Source organism: Camellia sinensis, chromosome 5, assembly GCF_055761805.1.
Source record: "Camellia sinensis isolate YWXY chromosome 5, ASM5576180v1, whole genome shotgun sequence".
Classification (NCBI taxonomy): domain Eukaryota; kingdom Viridiplantae; phylum Streptophyta; class Magnoliopsida; order Ericales; family Theaceae; genus Camellia; species Camellia sinensis.
The window spans coordinates 209834725-209854259 of NC_138965.1; the positions used below are offsets into that span (position 1 = coordinate 209834725).

At 34.9% G+C, this 19535-nt stretch overlaps 2 protein-coding genes across 5 annotated transcripts; one reads left to right on the forward strand and one right to left on the reverse strand.

Annotated features, from left to right (window-relative positions):
• Positions 1 to 739: 739 nt before the first annotated feature.
• On the forward strand, positions 740 to 5328 carry LOC114299958 (putative nucleoredoxin 1). Its single transcript, XM_028244790.2, has 4 exons — positions 740 to 893; positions 2901 to 3380; positions 3818 to 4297; positions 4638 to 5328. Exons 1-4 carry the CDS (start codon positions 798 to 800, stop codon positions 5052 to 5054), a joined length of 1473 nt encoding a protein of 490 aa, XP_028100591.2. The 5' UTR covers positions 740 to 797; the 3' UTR covers positions 5055 to 5328.
• PANK1 (pantothenate kinase 1) lies at positions 5212 to 18532 on the reverse strand. 4 transcript variants are annotated; one of them, XM_028244791.2, is made up of 10 exons: positions 18115 to 18532; positions 16209 to 16418; positions 14681 to 14727; positions 13659 to 13775; positions 9488 to 9607; positions 9295 to 9389; positions 9085 to 9178; positions 7481 to 7612; positions 6836 to 6948; positions 5212 to 5686 (listed from the first exon to the last, which is right to left on the reverse strand). In XM_028244791.2, exons 1-10 carry the CDS (start codon positions 18218 to 18220, stop codon positions 5575 to 5577), a joined length of 1146 nt encoding a protein of 381 aa, XP_028100592.1. In that variant the 5' UTR covers positions 18221 to 18532; the 3' UTR covers positions 5212 to 5574. The 4 variants fall into 4 exon arrangements, with proteins under 4 accessions (XP_028100592.1, XP_082724008.1, XP_082724009.1 ...); XM_082867882.1 differs by having other exon boundaries at positions 16212 to 16418; positions 18115 to 18530; XM_082867883.1 differs by lacking the exon at positions 9488 to 9607 and having other exon boundaries at positions 16212 to 16418; positions 18115 to 18530.
• Positions 18533 to 19535: the final 1003 nt, after the last annotated feature.

Genomic DNA, 19535 nt, shown 5'->3' on the forward strand with positions numbered 1-19535 from the left:
GTTAGACATGACTTTGTAAAGAAGTGTTGTGATATAGGCCACGTCTATTTGGCTCCCACCATAGATGGGAGATTGGATTAGTAATTCTGTGAACCCTACGTAACTCATATTTGGTTGACAAAAATACAATAAGGCTAGTAGTACATCATGGGACTACAAATCCCCCACCTGCGATTAGATTTCCTATAGGAGAGGTCAGATTGGGTGTGAAAATATAATTCTGTCCCAACATAACAAAAACAACAAAGTTAATTTTTATACAATGAGGATTTTCACGTAAATTAATAGATTCTCAACCAATTAATAACACCATACTAGTATACAAACAAATATATTTGAGTAATGCTAGAGATTTTAAAAGTTTTATCAAATGTCTCACATGAGTGTAAAATTCACATGAGACATATATTGTGGGTCACACACTCGGGAGACATTTGGCAAAAAAATTAATAAAACTTTTGGGATCTCTAATATTTTTCAATATATTTATCTTCCATCTTGAACATAATACCACCGCACTAGTAATTTCCCCATTCAGTTTCACCTTGGTCGTAATCCCATCCAATCTAATCTGCAAACAACCTAAGAGAATGTTCTTGGTCATGGTACGATGTTGACCCCTCAAGTCGTTGTCTTGCCTTCATAACCCAGTCTTTGTATTGTACATTCCTTAGAAAACACATAAAAGAAAGAACAATCTGATCACGGAGATATCAACAACAAAGAAAGCATTGGCATTTTATATATATAAAGGTATATATAATTCTGTAAATCAGTTGTAAGGGTTCAAAGCAGATATGGCTAACAGCAATGACAGTGTTGTTACTTATGATATTGCATCTCTTCTTTCTTCAAGAAAAAGGGACTTCCTCATCTGCAACAATGGTGATCAGGTATAATATAACCCATATCTATAAACTTCAAATAATAATAATAATTCTAGGGTTTTTCTCTGTTTTACCATCTATATAAATATAACCTTTTCGCGCGAAATGAAACATGTGGGTTCACATTCATTTTAATAAAAAATTTAGGTTATGTTCTTGTGAGGGGGTGAATTTTGCACAAATAGAATCGGGTAAATTATATCATTGGTTCTCTGGATTGAGCGAAATTTTATTTTGATCTTTTATACTTTTAATTTAAACAATTTGGTTCTTACACCTTCAACTTTGTTGCAATATGGTCCCTCCGTTATGTGTTAGTAACATTTTGAAAGAGCAAAAAATAATATGCAAAATTAGAGGAACAATATAAAATCCAAAACAAGCTATAGCGATCATTAGTGTAATATTTTACACCAGTGGTTCTTTTAATTTGTTTTGATCTTCACTTTGGTGTCCAAAATTCTAATGATAAGTGACAGAGGGACCACATTATAAGAAAATTGAAAATATAAGAATTAAATTGTTCAAATTAAAACTACAGGGACCTAAGAAGCACATACACGAATGTGGATACATGATACGACACGGACATACCGACACGACAATTTTTAAAAAATGCAGGACACAATATATGGAGGACACACATAGAATATATAATTTTATATATTTATTATATGATATATATATATATATATATATGAATATATCATTCTAAAACAATAAATAAACGTAATATAACACTAATTTCTATAAATTGATATTATGTTTCTTTTATCATCATATAATAAGTTATTTTGTTCAAACTTATAATTATTTTCATATATGTCTAATCAATGAACACATATGTTTAAGCAATAAAGACGTGTGTGCTCCAAATGTCTAAAGAGTGTCTGAATCTAAATTTTTTTTAAAAAAATAAGACACGTTTAGATAAGTGTTGAACACGTGTCGGGAAAATATTCAACAAGTATCGATATTTGACACAAATATAACACAAATACGTCATCTTTTTAAAAGTATCCGTCCTTCTAAGACGGGGTAACTAAAGTGCCTTCATTTAAAATGTAGCAATTATAATATTTAATCATAGCTCCACGACCAAACACATAGTGATCCAATAACTGCAACCTGCTCATAGGATTAGGCCGAAGAAGCCCCTCCGATGACAAGTTAGATATTCAAACTTAAACGTGACCACATTGAGAGACCTCTTGTGATTTTAAATTATGGTGCTATAATTTACTATGTTAAAAAATAAAAAATCTAGGAAGAAAAAAATGGATGCGAAGGGTGGAAAAACTAATTCCTATCACTACAATAAATACACTTTTGGCGACTAAATTTTTAGTCGTCGAAGATTTTTGCCGACTAAATTTTTTGGTTGGTAGCTTTATTGTTAGATGATTGTCGCCAATTAATTTTATAAATCCCTCCAAAATTTGAAATGTATCCCTCCAAATATTTTAGTTTCTTGGTGACTAAAATATTTTTTGTCGCTGAAAATATGTTTTTGGTGACCAATAAAAAATAATTTTTTATTTTACATTCGGCGACTAAATGGTTTTAATAGCCAAAACTCAATATACGACGACTAAAATATTTTTTTTGTCGCCAATTCTAGTATTTTTAGCAACTGAATTTTTTTTAGTCGCCAATAACCAATATGCCCTAACTAAAAAAAATTAATAGCTAAATATTGTACTTTTACTGACTAAAAAAGTTTTTGGTCGCCAATTCCACAACTTTTGGCGACTAAATTTTTTTTAGTCACCAATTTTGGTCGCCAAAGATGCATTTTGTTGTAGTGTATAGGCGCTAATTTAATAACTAACAATTGACTTTCGCCAATCAAAAAAAAAAAAAAAGATGCCAAGGTGATATTTTCAGGTTAAAGAAGGCAAGCATTTGGTGCTTTGCAAAAGGTGAGGAAACTAACTCTAACAAATACTAATTTAACAACCAATAACTAACTTTCGCCGATAAAAAAAAAGGATGCCAATGTGATATTTTCAGGTTAAAATCTGTAATTTGGTTGGAAAGATAGTTGGGTTATATTTCTCTGGCTCATGGTGTGGTCCATGTCTTCGTTTCACCTCAAATTTGGTGGAAGTTTATCAAGAACTCACATCTAAGGGGGACTTTGAAGTTGTCTTTATCTCATCTGATGGAGTTGACGAAGCATTTGATGTTCACTTTGCAAAAATGCCATGTCTTGCCATTCCATTTTCTGATTCTAAGACATTAAAGCACCTTAAAGAAGTGTTCAAAGTTAGGAGGAACCCTTATCTTGTGATCCTTGATGGAACTGGTAAGGTTTCAAGTGATGAAGGAGTTAGGATCATTAAGGACTATGGCGCGAGAGGGTACCCATTTACGCCTGAAAGAGTCAATGTTTTGAAAGAGGAAGAAGAGGCCTTCAAGAAGGAACAATCCTTGAAGTCTATCTTGGTTTCCAGCTCCCGCGATTTTTTGATTTCAAACAATGGAGTTAAGGTATAATTTTACTCTTATTTTTTCAAAGATTTGCTTTACATTTACACTCTCATATAGTAGTGGTGGCACTGATGTTAGCGGTAGAGGTAGTAGTAGTGGTGGTGATGGCGGTGATAGTGATATTGGTAAGGTAGTGGTGGCCGTAGCAATTGTGTTGTAGGGGAGTGGTGAGGTGGTGGAGTGGTGGCTTTGATAAAACTTTAGTCGGAAAAATGAAAAACATTTTCCATTCAAATATACTGATTTTTTTATTGATATTCTTTCTTTCTTTTTTTTTGTCATACCAAAACACCAAGAAAATGCGTGCGCGCGCGCACAAAAAAAAAATTATTTCATTGAAACAAACACAAACAAAAATTATTTCATTGAAACAAACAGAGGGCGTCAGCATCCATGTCATTTGCACTCATCATGATCTTTAACATGTTAAAATTTAGATTCCTGTGCTGGAGCTTGAAGGGAAGATGATTGGTCTGTATTTCTCACTAACCGCTTATACGGAATGCCATAAATTTACCACCAAACTTGTGGAGGTTTACAACAAACTCAAAAACAAAGGCAACAATTTTGAAATTGTGTTAATATCACTAGACAATGAAGAAGAGTATTTCAAACAAGGTTTCAAGACTATGCCATGGTTAGCGTTGCCTTTCAAGGACAAGAACTATCAAAAACTTGCTCAATACTTCGACCTGAGAGACGTTCCAACATTGGTCATAATCAGTCCAGATGGGAAGACTTTGAACTCAGATGTTGTAGAACTTATTGAAGAACACGGTGTTGAAGCCTACCCTTTTACACCAGAGAAGCTTGCCGAGCTTGCAGAGACTGAGAAGGCGAAACTCGAGGAGCAAACTTTGGAATCAATTTTGGTTTCTGGTGAAAAAGACTTCGTGATTGAAAAATGTGGTTCCAAGGTAAGATTTTTCCCTTCTCTTGTAGATTCAGGGTTGATTTAATTTTCCTTGAGAAATAATATCCCCAATTTGGTTGTGCTTGCATTTTCTCTTTTGTTTTTATTTTTCATGTTTTCTTCGTTTTTAATAATGTTTTTCATGATTACTGATACAAAAACAATGAAAAGTTCTAAACAATTCATCAAACAAGTTTTTGTGCTTTCCGAGAAATGAAAGTAGAAAACAAAAAATTGAAAATACAACCAAACAGGCTCAATGTTTTAGGATATTCAAACTATGTTGATTATCGTCCTCCAAAAAAACTATGTTGATTATATTACCTTGTTTCTTTATTGGATAGGTCCCGGTGTCTGAACTCATAGGAAAGAACATTCTCCTCTATTTCTCTGCCCAGTGGTTTCCTCCCTGTCAAGCTTTTCATCCTAAACTAATTGCAATATACCACGAGATAAAGGCCAAGGACAATGCATTCGAAGTAATTTTCATCTCAATTGATCGCGATCAATCCTCCTTTGATTACTTCTTTTCAAGCATGCCGTGGTTAGTCCTCCCTTTTGGCGACGAGAGAAACGAATTCCTTCGACATAGGTTCAAAATCAGAGGCATCCCTGCGGTTGTAGCTATTGGACCCTATGGCCGAACACTCACCACACAGGCCAGGCAACTCTTACAAGCCCATGGTGCCAATGCCTATCCCTTCAGCGAAGAGCATTTGAAGCAATTGGAGGAACAAATTGAGGAGATGGGAAACTGTTGATTGTGTGTGTGAAGACATAAAGAAGTGTTTGGGCAGTGAAATGTGAATCAATGTTCTAGGCATGGTTTGAACTTTGGATCATGAATCTTTGTTGATACCATTTCAAATAACTCGAGTCAAAAAAAATAAAGTAAAATAAATGTAGCATGTACACACCTTTGAGACATATATGGCATTCATAAATTAGAAAATGAAAAATTCTACAAACAAATTAAGCCAAAAGTTAATGTCTCACACTTTTTCTTATAAATTTTAATACATAGCACAGATTCAATATACCTCTTGGAGGTCGCCAATCACCGTTACCATCATGAACATATTTTTTTCCCCTCAATTGCATTTCTTTAACATCTAACAAAAACAAGTTAAAAATAATTATAAAAAGACAAAAACCAATACATACCAAGGAGCTTGGAGAGCACGTATTGGGGTTGTGCTTTTATTGTCATTGATCAAATCCCAAGTTGCGTTTGTGATTCAAATCATTAGTGTACAATGTAACAATGGCTTTCTTCACCAACTAATGGGTCATGTTAGCATCAAAACCGTGACTTTCATAGCTCCTAAATGCGCCCAGCGCTCCCAGAAACCCTTCATGCCGCAAAAACATCGCCTTTGCCTCCCCTTTTGACCTGATAATGAAAAATATACATCAACTCAATGGGAATCTGTTGGTGTAACTGGATGTAAAAAGAGAAAGACAAAACAAACAAACAAAGGAATGAAAAAACATGGTGCATAAAATGCAAACAACGAACATAATGGCTTCGTTTGGAAAGTTGCTATTTTAGTAGGCTATTTTAGTTTTTGACTATTTTAGTAGGCTAAAATTTTTGTGTTTGGGAAGATGATTGAATTTTTTTGTGGTTGGATGTGATGTTTGTGAGAGAAAAAGTGAAATGATTATGGGTTTGATGTGATATTTTGTCTTATTAGCTATTTTAGCCTATTTTGTCTTTTTGTAAATTTTAGCCTAAACTAGGATATTTTTTTTCTTGCCAAACACCCCCAATGATTTGATAAGGATTGAGGATGTTAGCGACAATGACAATGCAGCGTAGCGAGAAATTTCATTCAATGGTGTTTTCCTACATGTACAACAATACTTATGAACATTAATATAATATTGCTTCAAAAGAATTAAAGAGAATAAGACTGCAAATTTCGGTTGATCGAACAAAGAGACAGAGAAGAGACAAAATGAGTCTTCACAAGGGAAAAACAAAGTCTTGTAAACACCCAAGTATCATGTGGTTAAAAAGAAGGGTAGCTCTGAACTAAGTTCTACTTTTTTTTATTAAAAAAAATGACACCATTATGTTTATTTTTGAACAATTTCAAAGGTGTCAATTTATGAAAACCTCCCAAAAAAATTTACATAATATAATCCTAAAAAATTTCAAAGTTCAGTGGAGTAGAATTGAACCCACTGAACTCTACTTATAGCTTGGTCCATACTTTTGTGTCACAAAAGGCCATTTCAGAATTCTAAGAAACAAAGTGATCTTAATTAGTGCGACGTGTATTATGATTGAACTGATATTTTGTGAGGTGCCTTTGTCCCTTAGGGCAACGTGTATTGCACCTTCATTGATGCAAAGTTTTTGAGCCTTTGTTCACATAGGCTGTTTTCCTAGTTTTGCTTTTGATTGTTCTTTTATGTATTCAGTTGCATACAAAAGGATGGTTAAAAAAAAAGAGGTGAAACGCCCAACTTAGGCTTCAAGATTGCAATAATGAAATTATCATACTGCTACTCTAAAAACAAGAATTATAATTACCAGAAATTAACTGCAACAGAAATTGTGTCCATGGTATAAGCATGACCACGAATGAAAAAGCCTCCAAAAAATATCCGCTTGAGTCCAAAACGAAGCGCATTCAAGTAAGAGATCTGAGGGAAACCAAAAGTTAAAACAATATCAGAATCTCTAGGACCTTAAAATAAAAACCCTGAGACTAATAAAATAAAAGTTTTACTATCTTTAACATATGACACAAAAGGAGCATCTTGGGTGAAATAATTCCAAAAAATATATAGGTATGTATAATGTATGAATGTATATTTGTGCAAGTGCAAATTTATGAATTTTGTTTCACCATTCCACTCCATCATGGGTAATAACTTCAGTCAAGAACATGAATGTAGTACAAAAGAAAAATTATAAGAAATTAACATTCAAAATGAAATTTATGAGGGATAAATACAATGGTAATACTAAATTAAGTATAAATAAAATTTTACAAATCAAGAAAAGTATGCTTACAAAAAAGAAAGAAAATATATAGATACAGTGGAAATGACTTCATAGTTCATGTATATTAATATATGGCTTTAAAATATTTGGATTTCAAAGAAATCATAAAATTTTATGATTGTTAGCAGCTTTTCAATATATGTTTTTTTAATGCTCACAACAATTTACCTGCCCAATATTATTTGAGATCATTCTTAGTAGGGACCGGGAGATATCTTCAGGTCCGTAATCTTCGAGCTCTTTATTTTCAGAAATGGCCTTGCCAAAGCTAGAAGCAATGTTTGTTGATGACAGGCCAATCTGTCACCGTTGAAAAACTAAGATGTCAGAAAAATTAACAAGGAATTGAATAAACTTAATTAACTACTACTAACTTTACATGGACATTTCAATGTGAGAGCAATACAAGTTCAAACAATATGACATAGTTTCAACATAATTAAGAGATTACTTCTTGGATCTAAACCAGATATTTCATCTGCATGTCAAAATTTCAAGCCTCTAACATAAGCTATTAGTGTTGAAGCATCCAACTCCCATTTAAACACACTGCAATAAATGCTATATGACAACACAGTACAAAAATAATACACCCCATGACATTTAGGTTAAAAAAAAAATGATGCATATCAAACAACTATTATTTTGTAAGTAACCTAATAAGTCATCATTAACCCAAAAATATTAAAGTTTTTAACTCATACCTATTTAGTAGTTTAGTCATTCAAAGCTTTTGAAAACTTTAAACTTTGTCAATAAATTCCATCCCATGAAGTACAAATGGCAACTTAACTCACAGTACAATAAATTTGCCAAGTAAATGCTTGGTAATTTCAGAAATTTTATAAAACTTTTCATTCTCACATTTTTTTTAATTAAGTTTATGAAACATATACGTAGAGGTCTTTACCTTGCGCAATGGCAAGAGTTATCCACCCCCAACATTATGACACAGGTTCAAGTGTTACTTCTCCTAGACCCAGCTGTATGCTTGAGGCCTGGAGCATGACCTTTTACGAAATTTATGCATCAATTTTCACATTTATCAATTTGTCTTCTTTACTACTCATTGACAACAGAGTAAAAAAGAATTCAACCTACTTTCTGTTGGGAAACAAGACTATAATGGGAAAAAAATAAAGGATTCGGAACAAAAGAAACTTGTCACCCTTCATATCAACTGCTTAGTTACCGGCACCAAGAGCTGTGGGAATTCTTGGTCTTACCAAATGGATAGCTTGCTACCAAAACATGCCCAGATATCAGCCATTGGAAAATTAAGATGCCTTATATGCCATCTCTTTTGACTGTAATGAAATCAAGAGGATAGTATCTTAAATGCTCATGACATCACCCTCAAAAACAAAAGCAACATTGTTACCTGGGACACAAATCACATGGTCTAACAACCCAATCCATATTAAATGAACAGTCATGAATTTCCATCTCTTGAAACAAAAGAGATTTCAATATAGTAATTTCCAAATAAGAATCAAATTATTTTTTTTTTGTTGCTTTAAACATGCATTGACATAAAGACTAACCTGGAGGTTATATGGATTTTCATATTTGTTATGATATCCTAAATTATATGCAGTCCATGCACAAATGAAAAGGCTTTATTTATTTTAATTAAAATTTCAACTTAAATAGCATGCCCTAAAATCAACTCTCCAATCTCGTAACGCATTTATTTTGCCAGTAGATTACGTGTTTAACAGCAAGCAAGAAAATATAACAACTATATTTAAAAAAGATATATATATGAATACCTTTGTGTAATCCGTCCCACCATAGATGTCTCCAACAAGCATGTCTATAACTCTATTATTTCCCTTGTGGCTCAACTCTAGCAATTCATCAAAACTGAAAAAATAAATAAAATAAAAATTGAACGCTTTCAATAAAAAGGCTACTGAAATGAGAAAATTAATTATTATACCGCACTTTGGAAAAAATCAAATAAAATAAAAGAAGATTACCTCTTGCACTTCGTTAAAAGTTTTCCCAAACCCCAAAAAGTGCCACCACCAACACTTGTTCCGCTAACTCGCTCAAACTTGCCATCTCCATCCACCTACATGAGAAGAAACTGGGAATCAATTAAAATAACTGAAACATTTGGATGAATGAAATTCAATCAGTTATTCAAGAAAGATATATGTTGAGAAAAACCTTTATCATGCTAACACCAGATCCAATATTCACGAGAAGGTAAGGGTACAAATCATTAATGTCAATCTGCACATACTCTTCACGGCCATCTATGTAAGTAAAAGCTTCAGGGTGGACTTCCTACTCAACAGGTAGAATAACCATCGACATTGTGAGCCAAATTATTTACAAAGTAGAGAAATAAAAAAGGAGTAATATTGGCTCGCCAGAAATTAGAAGTAAAATATAATAGGAACAGTTTAGGCATGTAATTTATAAAAGAAAAGGAAAATTTTGAAATCAATTCTGGAGGTACAGTAGCACCAAGGACTTTCAATGCAAGTGGAAATTATACACATGGTTGTAAGAAGCCCTATTATTCCATGACCCACTCAATATGAAAAGAGGAGAGCTATCAACCCCCCACCCCCACAGTCATGTTTTAGTTGTGTGAGAAAACAGGCCTCATTGAAGATGATACACTTACATATCTTTACTTATCATAAAGCATTCTAAATGATAACCACTTAATGAGAATTGGGAAATCACTAAACCAACAATGTGGCTATATGCAGCATAAACAATATTAAAATTGAAAAATAAAATTCTTGGTCCTATTATTGAGAAAATCCGCTTGGAGCCTTGGTCCTTGGACCTAGACATGGAGACTGCTCAGAACAAGCCCATGCCCATTGTCTTCTTCATATCCTTCTTTCTACCCTTATGACCTGGGCTAAGAGCAGAACTTGCATAACTCAATACATACAGTGCTCATCACGCGCTACTCATTTGACCCATTTAATCAACATGAGCACCCCAAGATCCATCGGGTTATGTGACTATGATTAGAATTGAGAGTTTGCCGAGGCATTTACCCACTTGTGGACTTCATGCCTTGGCCAGTCATAAGAGAAAAAAGATTCACCTTCTGTCATGTGATTCCCTGGACATGTGTCATGCTCCCTACATGAAAGCAAGTGAACTCCTAACTGTTTTCTGGAATTGAACAGAGGCAGCCACCTGGCCATGTTCGAGCATACAAACTACTAAATACAGAAGGCACTTCCTTCTCCTTATGCAATGATGTCCCAAAAGGAGAGTTATGACATGCCTGTACCCCCTCTTTATGCTCTCATGGATCTTATATGCCTTAGCTAGTCTGATACAAAGAAGACTTGCCTTCTGTCATGTGGTCCCATTGATAAACATCATGCTCTCTATGTCAAAGCACCTGAGCTCCTAATAGTTTCCCAGAATCAAGCAGAAGCCACACTTGGTTGTGCTCTAGCAAATGCCAGACTTATTAGAATTGTATGAATCAAATTGTACTTTTACAAACTATATCTCCACTTGGTCCACAAAATGGTACAGCATCCAAGGTACATCATTACTTCCCATTGAGAAAGTAGTACAACAAGAAGCAAGTAAAGCAATTGAAAACAGTGACAGTCTAACTACACCCAAATCAACATGTACAGCAAAGCCCAACATACCTCAGTAATAACGATCCCGGTTTTGACCCATCTCATGTTGTATTCCGGGCTCGGGTTTGTATGGTTTCGAATGGTGATTCATATCTTGTTTCCCTTGCCTCCCCTTTATTTGGTTATCCGGTTGTGGTTGTGCGTTTGGAACAGGTTGATTGCTTAGTTTTCAAACTTTGTGGTGCCCAATATTTTGGTCCTCCGCTCGAGCAGGCCTTTTGCACTCAAGCTGCACTCGAGCGGATATTGCAAACTCTCAATACTTTGCGCGTCAGCAAAAGTACTAGAGGAGTGTTTTTCACGCTCAAGCAGCGTTTCCTACGCTCGAGCGGTCGGGCGTTCGAGCGGTCTTTCTTGCGCTCGAGCGGTTTGTCTGTTGTCTGCAGAAGTTCTGGATGTGTGTACTATGCGCTTGAGCGGGCCACTTTTGCGCTCGAGCGGAACAAAATGTTGTGTCTGACGCTCGAGCGTCAACTTCTCCGCTTGAGCGGACTGTGCGTATATCAGATCGCAAAAGTGATTTTTTACATCACTTTTTCATATCTTTTCATCCTAAACCCTAAAGTTGAGAGCCTCTCTCTCTAAAACTCACCTTCTCTCTACTTTTTGGCCTAGATCCTTTGATCTCTTCACCCTAATACCTTGGAGAAAAAGTTGGAGCATCTCAAGATCTACATTTTGAACCGAATAAAGTTGGGTTTGAGCGTTTTTGGAGTTCTACCTTTGCTTTGCTCGTCTTCTTTGCTTGAGGTAGGGATTTTTTATACTTTGTTATGATTTTTAACTTAATTATTTGTGGTTGTGTAACAATGGTGGGTTGTGGGAGCAATTCGAACAAACCTAGTGTTTGGGTGTAAATGGAAAAGAGGGGTTTTTAGTGGAACTGAAATAAATGAACTTCGGGTTTGAAAATGAAGTCTTGTTGTGTCAAAATGGGTGTTTTTGGTAGTTGGACTGATATTTTGAAAAGGGAGATTTTTGCCCTAAAATGACTATCATATCTATTTTATATAAATAGTTGAAATTAGCGTTGTAAACATGAAATTGAGCGAGTATTGAAATGAATGGTGGAATTGAATATGAAATGCTTCATATCCTTGGAAATTTTGATTAAATTATTTGTCTTGAAATTGTATATCTGCATAGAAATATCTGTATTGGGCTATCAGTAGAGGATAGCTTTGATTGTCGTAGAAATTGCATGTGGATTAGGTAAATTGAAACTAGTCCATGGTTGATTATCATTGAATATGATCATGTTATATATACATTGTATATGTATGATTATTTGGGGGAAAAAAGGGAATGTACTCCATATATTATGTGTTTAAATACATTATATATATAAATATGATTGTTTGGGAGGAGAAAGGAGATGGAATCCATTGTTTGGGAGGAGAAATGAGATGGACTCCATCATAATTAAGTTGGCCGGAGTGTCCTGGGTGAAAGTCCCAAAAGTATACATGGGTGCCGATCCCGCGGATGAAATATCCGTAAAATGACAAATTAAAATTATACATGGGTGCCAATCCCGCAGACAAAATATCCGTAAAATGGCAGTTGGAAGTGTTTGTATGTAAATTGTGAAATTGATGAACCTTTAAGTTGTAGTCTCATTAGGGTTATTGAGAAATAATGAAATTGACTTATATATTTTGAAATGAATTGGAGGAAAGTATAAAGGAGTATGAAATTGGTATTCTATGACAAAAAAAAAGTATGAATGTTTTATCCCGAGCATTGTATATGATCGTTTCACCAATATCTTTGTTAAATCTCATATACTGTGTTAGATTGTTCCTACTGGGCTGTGGCTCACCCTACTTGGGAAAAACATTTTCAGGTATTGATGGCATACCTCCACCAAGGCAATAGCATTGGAGAGACCTTTTGGGAAGCAAGAGCTTCTTGTTTTGTTTCTTTTGTATAGCCTAGGGCTAAGTTTGTACGAGCTAGTCTCACTTTTGTTGTAACCAAGTCAAGACTTGGAAAGGTGTAACCCAGTCAAGACTTGGAAAGGTGTAACCCTAAAGGCATTTATTTACATTAGACTCTTTTGTACTATTAATGATATGAAATTAAACGACTTTACACTCTGATTTATGCAGTTGTTATTTACATTATGGGTTGTATTTATTGTATTATTTTGGGAGCGTTACATCAATCGCAACCAACTATATGAATCCATCGTGTCTGGTTGCTCCATATAAAGCCATACTCTGGTTAAAATCCAAGAGAAATCACTTTTTAATAACAGTCTCAAGTCTCAACCCATTTTTCACCTTCCTCCTATCCTATTAGCACATTCAACATGAGTCAAACCATATATAGGTGTTTTAATTGATCTAGGTGTTTATGAGCAAACTCTATATTGCATAGGACCAACACGTAACCACTGTGCTGCAATAGTTTTGACAACTTCACCTTACCTTATGTTCAATCAGCGCCATTTCTTACTGAACACAAATGCATTCCTCTCTTGTTCCATTTCGTTCTACTAAAACATCTTTATTTCTGCGACACTCAGCTTTTGAACCCCTTTAGCTGGGCAAGTATTTCACAATCTCACAGAACTCCAAATTCACTTTTACTTTTCATAATCCTATTCTAAATCTATCCCCTTTTATGCCAATCAACCTAAAATAGCAGAAAGACAGAAATTATAGATACAAAAAAGATACATATACATAGTATCAGAATCTCACCTTAAGCAGAAAATTTGATCCAGCCACAAGACAATCCATTTCGTCCACCTTGTCAAGGCTAACACCAAGCTTCTCCTTGAAAAGATCTGCAAACTTGTAAGCCCCACCACCTGTGGCCTTCACAAAGATCATAGCTTGTTAATTGAGTTGCAAACATTATAATTCTGAAGTGTGAACCACAAAGATAATTTAACATGGCAGAAAATGCATCATTTATATGCATTACTAATGCTAAGGGTGAGTTTCGTCTTCCAAAGGAAATTGAGTTGCTTCACCGTATTTCATATAGCATTTCAAGAAGTTCATCAACTCAAATAGGGTCATTGCATAACATTGAGAACACCACAACAATTGATGTACAACATCAATGTTGGACTCTGATCATAACTTTAGCTATAAAGTTGTGTGGATGGTTGTGCTACAGTACAAAGTCTGCAAAATGTTCGACATAAATTCTATAAAGCCCAATAAGTCAATTCAACTTTCGGATATCTTGACACCTCAAGGGACTCTCCTAGGTTTCTTTTTGTACACGACGAAAAGCCGTACAGCAACTCATAATTATACTAAAAGCTCAAGAAAATGGAGCTCATTGGAAGTACACATTCATAACTGGTGAAAAACTTAATGCCATTTTCTGGAACTATTTCAGGATGCTAAATAACTTGAGAATAGCATGCATTAGAGCACAGAGACAGAAGGAATTTTTATGAACAAATGCGAGAAGGCTAGATTAAGGCAGCGACTGCAATGGAGCTTACCTAACCTTTAATTTATTTGCGCCATTCCTAATCAAATCATTCTAGCAAAGGTGTTTAGCATTTAAAAAAGAAGCTTAACTCCAGAGCAAACATGAACAGTAATGAAAAAACGGATTAGTTTCCTGTCTTTCCATTTTTTTTTTTTTTTTCATACTTAATCCAGCTCTATATGATGACAAGGATACCTAGCTCAGAGCTATGAAAAAGAACAAGATAAGATAACTAAAAAATCATATTCTGCAACCTCAAAAATAGCTTTACCTTTATTGCTTTCTTGTCATTACCAGAGGTTTCATGATGCCAACTACCTGAATTCATTTTCACCCATAAGCAATCAGATACAAGAATTAAGAATACAACTGGAATACACTACAAAAAAAAAACTCTATCAAGTCTCGCCTATAATAGGAATTCAATGAGCCTCACGTGGGTCCTCAAAATGACTTATAAAGAATATTGAACTCTGAAATAACTCTAATTCCCCATTTGGAACACCTTTTTTTTTAGTTTTTTTTTAATATGCTAAAACAATAATGACTTAGGCCTTGTTTGGCAAGGCTATTTTAGCCTACTTTGGGCTAAAATCTACAAAAAGACAAAATAGGCTAAAATAGCTAATAAGACAAAATATCACATCAAACCCAGAATCATTTTACTTTTTCTCTCACAAATATCACATCCAACTAAAAAAATCCAACAATCTTCCAAAACATTAAAATTTTAGCCTACTAAAATAGCCAAAAACTAAAATAGCCTGCTAAAATAGCCAACTTCCCAAACATGGCCTTAGAAAGAGCATCAACCTCTAAAACAAACTCTAGTGCCCCATTTTGGGCAGCTGTTACATTTCTTAGTTCTTCTTTGGACATTTTGCAATGACATATCGTACACCATGATACTTCCTCACAGGGTCTAATTTTTGAATTAGATAAAAGGACAATCTAGTCTAAAATGAAGTGTTCTAACTTATAATTAATATTCACGAAAATTGGTATAGTCAATGCCCTTTGTTTGGGTTTGTTTTTCTTAAGAATACTGCAAGGGAAGATGGATATGCAGCGCTTAGACTTTGTAGCAAAAACTTTTAAGAAAGACATCTGTTTACTTTTATAAGGGAGCAGGTTGTATCTGTGTCTTCTACAAATCATTTCCGTAGTAATTATGAAACAGTTATGGCTCTAAAACAAGCTAAGCTCAAGCTAGTTTGAAGTTTAATTGCATGAAAAGCCAATTTTCAGAAACAATATGCTTGACTTTATACATCATCAAATGGTTGAGGTAGTCATCAACTTTGTTGCCCAAAGAAACCTGCCATATGGGGAGGACATAAAAAATAAATACATAAAGATATCCTAAATAAGACAAAATAAAATTTACAGGTATCATAAAGCTATAGATAATACATGAAATATATTACTGATACAAAATTTCAATTAGCAAAGGTATGGATGTCACAGAGAACTGAATGGTAGGATAGGCCAATTAACCAGATCATGGAGCTAATGAACAAGCTGGAACTCAAACAAACATAAACTCGCCAGGATTAAACAAGCTAGTTGAGTTTGTACTCTAGACCAATCCAGATTCAACCAAAGTAAGCATGGATAACTTAGCAATTGGCTAGTGAGTTTGTTGTCACGCCTAAAGAAGACCATGAAAAACAAATGTGCACTTTTGGGAGTAGGTACCAACCTTCCCCGAATGTGGTTTTAAATGTATCGTACACTCACAGTTTATAAATTTGTAACAATTCCATTTGAAGTTGCAATGGTAACAAGAAAGACCATACCACCGTGGTGAAGCTGCTTTGATAAAATAAATTCTACACAGTCATTGATCTTGTTTGTCTCAAACTTTGCAAAATGGAGCCTCCCACAGATGACTGGATAGTTGCTACTACCATTGGGAACTACCGAACATTCCTTTGAATACTTCTTTTCCTTATCATCAATCCCACTATTATGGTTAATTGAGGAATACACCAATTTGATGAGAGAGCCTGCCAACAAAAACCCAAGTTACCATATACAGTCAATCTAGAACACTGAACACGCAATCAAGATCACTGAGAAGACACTTAAAAGTCAGTTCAATAAAAAATTCGTCAAAACTTTAACTTCTAGTTGGAAGTATGGACGATGAAAATGATAACCCAACATGCTTACAACTCACAACAAGTCATCTTGTAAGCATTACATCGTAAAACTCATCACAACTGGAGTATACAAGCCATCATGAAGTAGTTTCACTTTAAAAATGCACTGGAATCTGGTAGAATTACATAATCAATTTGTCAATGGAAAAGTAAAACTTTAGAATTCATTGAGTACGAACGTAAATTGGCAACCTAAAAAATGGTGCAGCACAAAGAGAAAACTTGAATATGCTCGCTTTCTATATGCACAGCTACAAGTAGACTATGATTTTTTAAGGGGCCAAAGGAGTAAGAGCAAAAAGAGGCTGAATGAATTAACTTTATAAACTTGTCTTTTTATGTAAATTCCAAGTAGAGCCACGAACAATAAGACACAATCTGAGCACCACCACCAAAGAAGCCGAACTTTTGAAGGAGTGATGACACATTAAGGCCCCAATTAGGTTAGGCGGAGAGAGTCCTAGAAAGTGAATGAAATGAAAAATAAGTGCAATACTGCAACTTTCTTGGAAAACACTAAACTTTCTTGGAGTTTGGTTAGCAAAAAAGGAATTTTCTTGCAGAAAAATAGGAAACGTGTAAGTTGTAACTTCTTATTTTTTAGAAAACACTACTTACTGTTTCCTTAAGAAAAAGCACAATAGATTTTTTTTTCCAATGAAAGTTGGTCTGAGTCTCTAACTATCTAGATTCCCTTTTATTTCTTCATATGGGTAAGGTTAATTTGAGCACTAAAAATATTTTTTAACTGTCATTTAATTCAAACAAAAAAATGTAATTTTCTTATACAATTCTAGACAAACTTTCCACCCAATCGAATGCACATAAAAAAAATTACTATTACACAAACAAATACATATTCAAACTTACCTTTAGTTTCATTTTCCTTCCATGTCCCTAGTGCGTTCACTTCCCATCATTTGTTTTTCTTTTTAACCAAACTGAGCCTAAAGCAAATAGATAAATTCCAACTTTTGTACGCACCACACAGGCTATCAAGAAAGTCAACGACTGGAATACTGGCTCATGGCTGGATGACAGTGTTCTAACCTCGTAACTGACCGTTGATAAGTGTATAAAAAGCAATGAATAAATAGCACACGGTTCTTGGAAATGAAATATGGATAAAAGCAAATAATGATCATTGATCACACTATAACTAAGTCATAAAATCAACTCAACTCATGTTTGGTTCATTAGAACTTATTCAATATTAACTCATTACGTAAACATTCCAAGCTTAAACATGTAATTGGAGCTCGTTAATTTTACAAGCTCGACTCAAATTCGGATCAATTTAGCTCTGACTCGACAAAAACTTGTTTCGATAACTCAAAAACTAACAAACTAAGTTTTAACGCAATTTGAAGCTATTTAAGTTTTTTCACAGCCCTAACTACAGCGATCACACAAACTCAAGAATGACGAATCGAAAATTCCAATTACAGATCAATCAAACAAGAAAACAACATTCATATATTGAAATTTTGAAATTGGAAGAAGAATCGTGAGAAAAGAAACGGTAAAAATTCGAGATCACCTCCAATGTCAACAGCTAGGTGTGACACTTCATCTGCTGATAGCGTTGGAGACACAATCTCCGAATCTGGCTCCACCAATCGCCCTCCTTGCATTCCAACCTCCATCACTCTCTCTCTCTCTCTCTCTCTCTCTCTCTCTCTCTCTCTCTCTCGTGATTGATCTCGTTTTCAACCTTTTCTCTCAACTGTCTCTCTCTCTCTCTCTCGCGCGCGCTCTCTCTCTCTCTCTATATGTATTGTGATCGAAGTGTGCTTAGAACGCAAAACGCATCTCTCTCCACATTTTGACCAAACATAAACAAAACAACAAAAAAAAATCATCGCCACCTAACCCCTCAACGGGGAGAGGAGATAAGGCGCAGTGCAATGCCATTCGGACTTGCTATTTACGCTGCCGCCTACCAAATAATTATTCACTAATCTGATGGGATGGGCAGCTTCAAATAGACTAAGGCCCGTTTGTTTGGGCTTAAGGGTGGGAATTAAGTTTGATATTGTGGTGGGTTTATTATATGAGATATTTATTTTGAGAGATTAAGAAAGGAATTCTAATCTTTTGATATTAGTAAAGATCTTGAAAGGAGGATTGAGAAGGAAGAGGCAGAGATGGTATTAAAAAAAGGGAAAATTGGTCTAGGGTCCCTCTCCCACTTTTCGTAAGGGAAGAGATCCACAAAATTATTTTTTGATGTCTAAGGTCCTCCCATCTATCACAGAGAAATTCAGCCCCCTTCCTTTTGTCTACTCTCACTCGTCACCACGATCAAACACGCACAGAGAGAGAGAGAGCCATGTCGCCAGAAGATGTGTCGGTGGAGAGGCTTATGGAGGTTCTCGCGGAGCTTGATCGACGGAGAGAAGCTCCACGGCACAATCACAATCACCGACGGACAAAGTTCTCAATCCATCTACAACCGAGATTGGGAAAATTTGCAAGGAATTGAATGTTCAGCTACACACAGATGCTACGCAGGTTTTGGGGAAGATTGCAATCTCTCTCTCTCTCTTTCTATATATATATATATATATATATCTTCATCCTCAATCTCCATCTTCCTCTATTAACTGGTTCATTCCATATCTTGTATAGTTCTTCATCAAGCTCAATTACTATATTTCCCATTTTGAAGAACTTTACCAGCAAATGCTTGCAAAGGCTTTATATTCATGATGTTTATCTGAAATATATATTTATGAATTAAAAAGGTTGACTGAAATATATATTCATGATTAGGAAATTTCAGATAAAAAGCAACGAAAAGTGCAGTGTATTGAATCAACTCCTACATCTACTCAATCTATTACATAGAACTTGGCCTGAATAATCTCTCATTAAATCATGAGAGAGAGAGAGAGAGAGAGCCAACCCATTTTCTTTGTAGAGAATTTCTGTCCAGAGAAATTCTCTGAGATTTTGGCC

Coding starts and splice junctions, on each gene's coding strand:
- PANK1 (XM_028244791.2), bottom strand. CDS start 18,220: ATGGAGGTTGGAATGCAAGGAGGGCGATTGGTGGAGCCAGATTCGGAG. Junction 7,613..9,084: donor GTGGGACGGATTACACAAAG/GTATTCATATAT, acceptor CAACGGTGACAG/ATTGGCCTGTCATCAACAAA. Junction 5,687..6,835: donor TCTGTTGCAGTTAATTTCTG/GTAATTATAATT, acceptor TTTCATTATCAG/GTCAAAAGGGGAGGCAAAGG.
- LOC114299958 (XM_028244790.2), top strand. CDS start 798: ATGGCTAACAGCAATGACAGTGTTGTTACTTATGATATTGCATCTCTT. Junction 894..2,900: donor TCTGCAACAATGGTGATCAG/GTATAATATAAC, acceptor TGATATTTTCAG/GTTAAAATCTGTAATTTGGT. Junction 3,381..3,817: donor TTTCAAACAATGGAGTTAAG/GTATAATTTTAC, acceptor GTTAAAATTTAG/ATTCCTGTGCTGGAGCTTGA.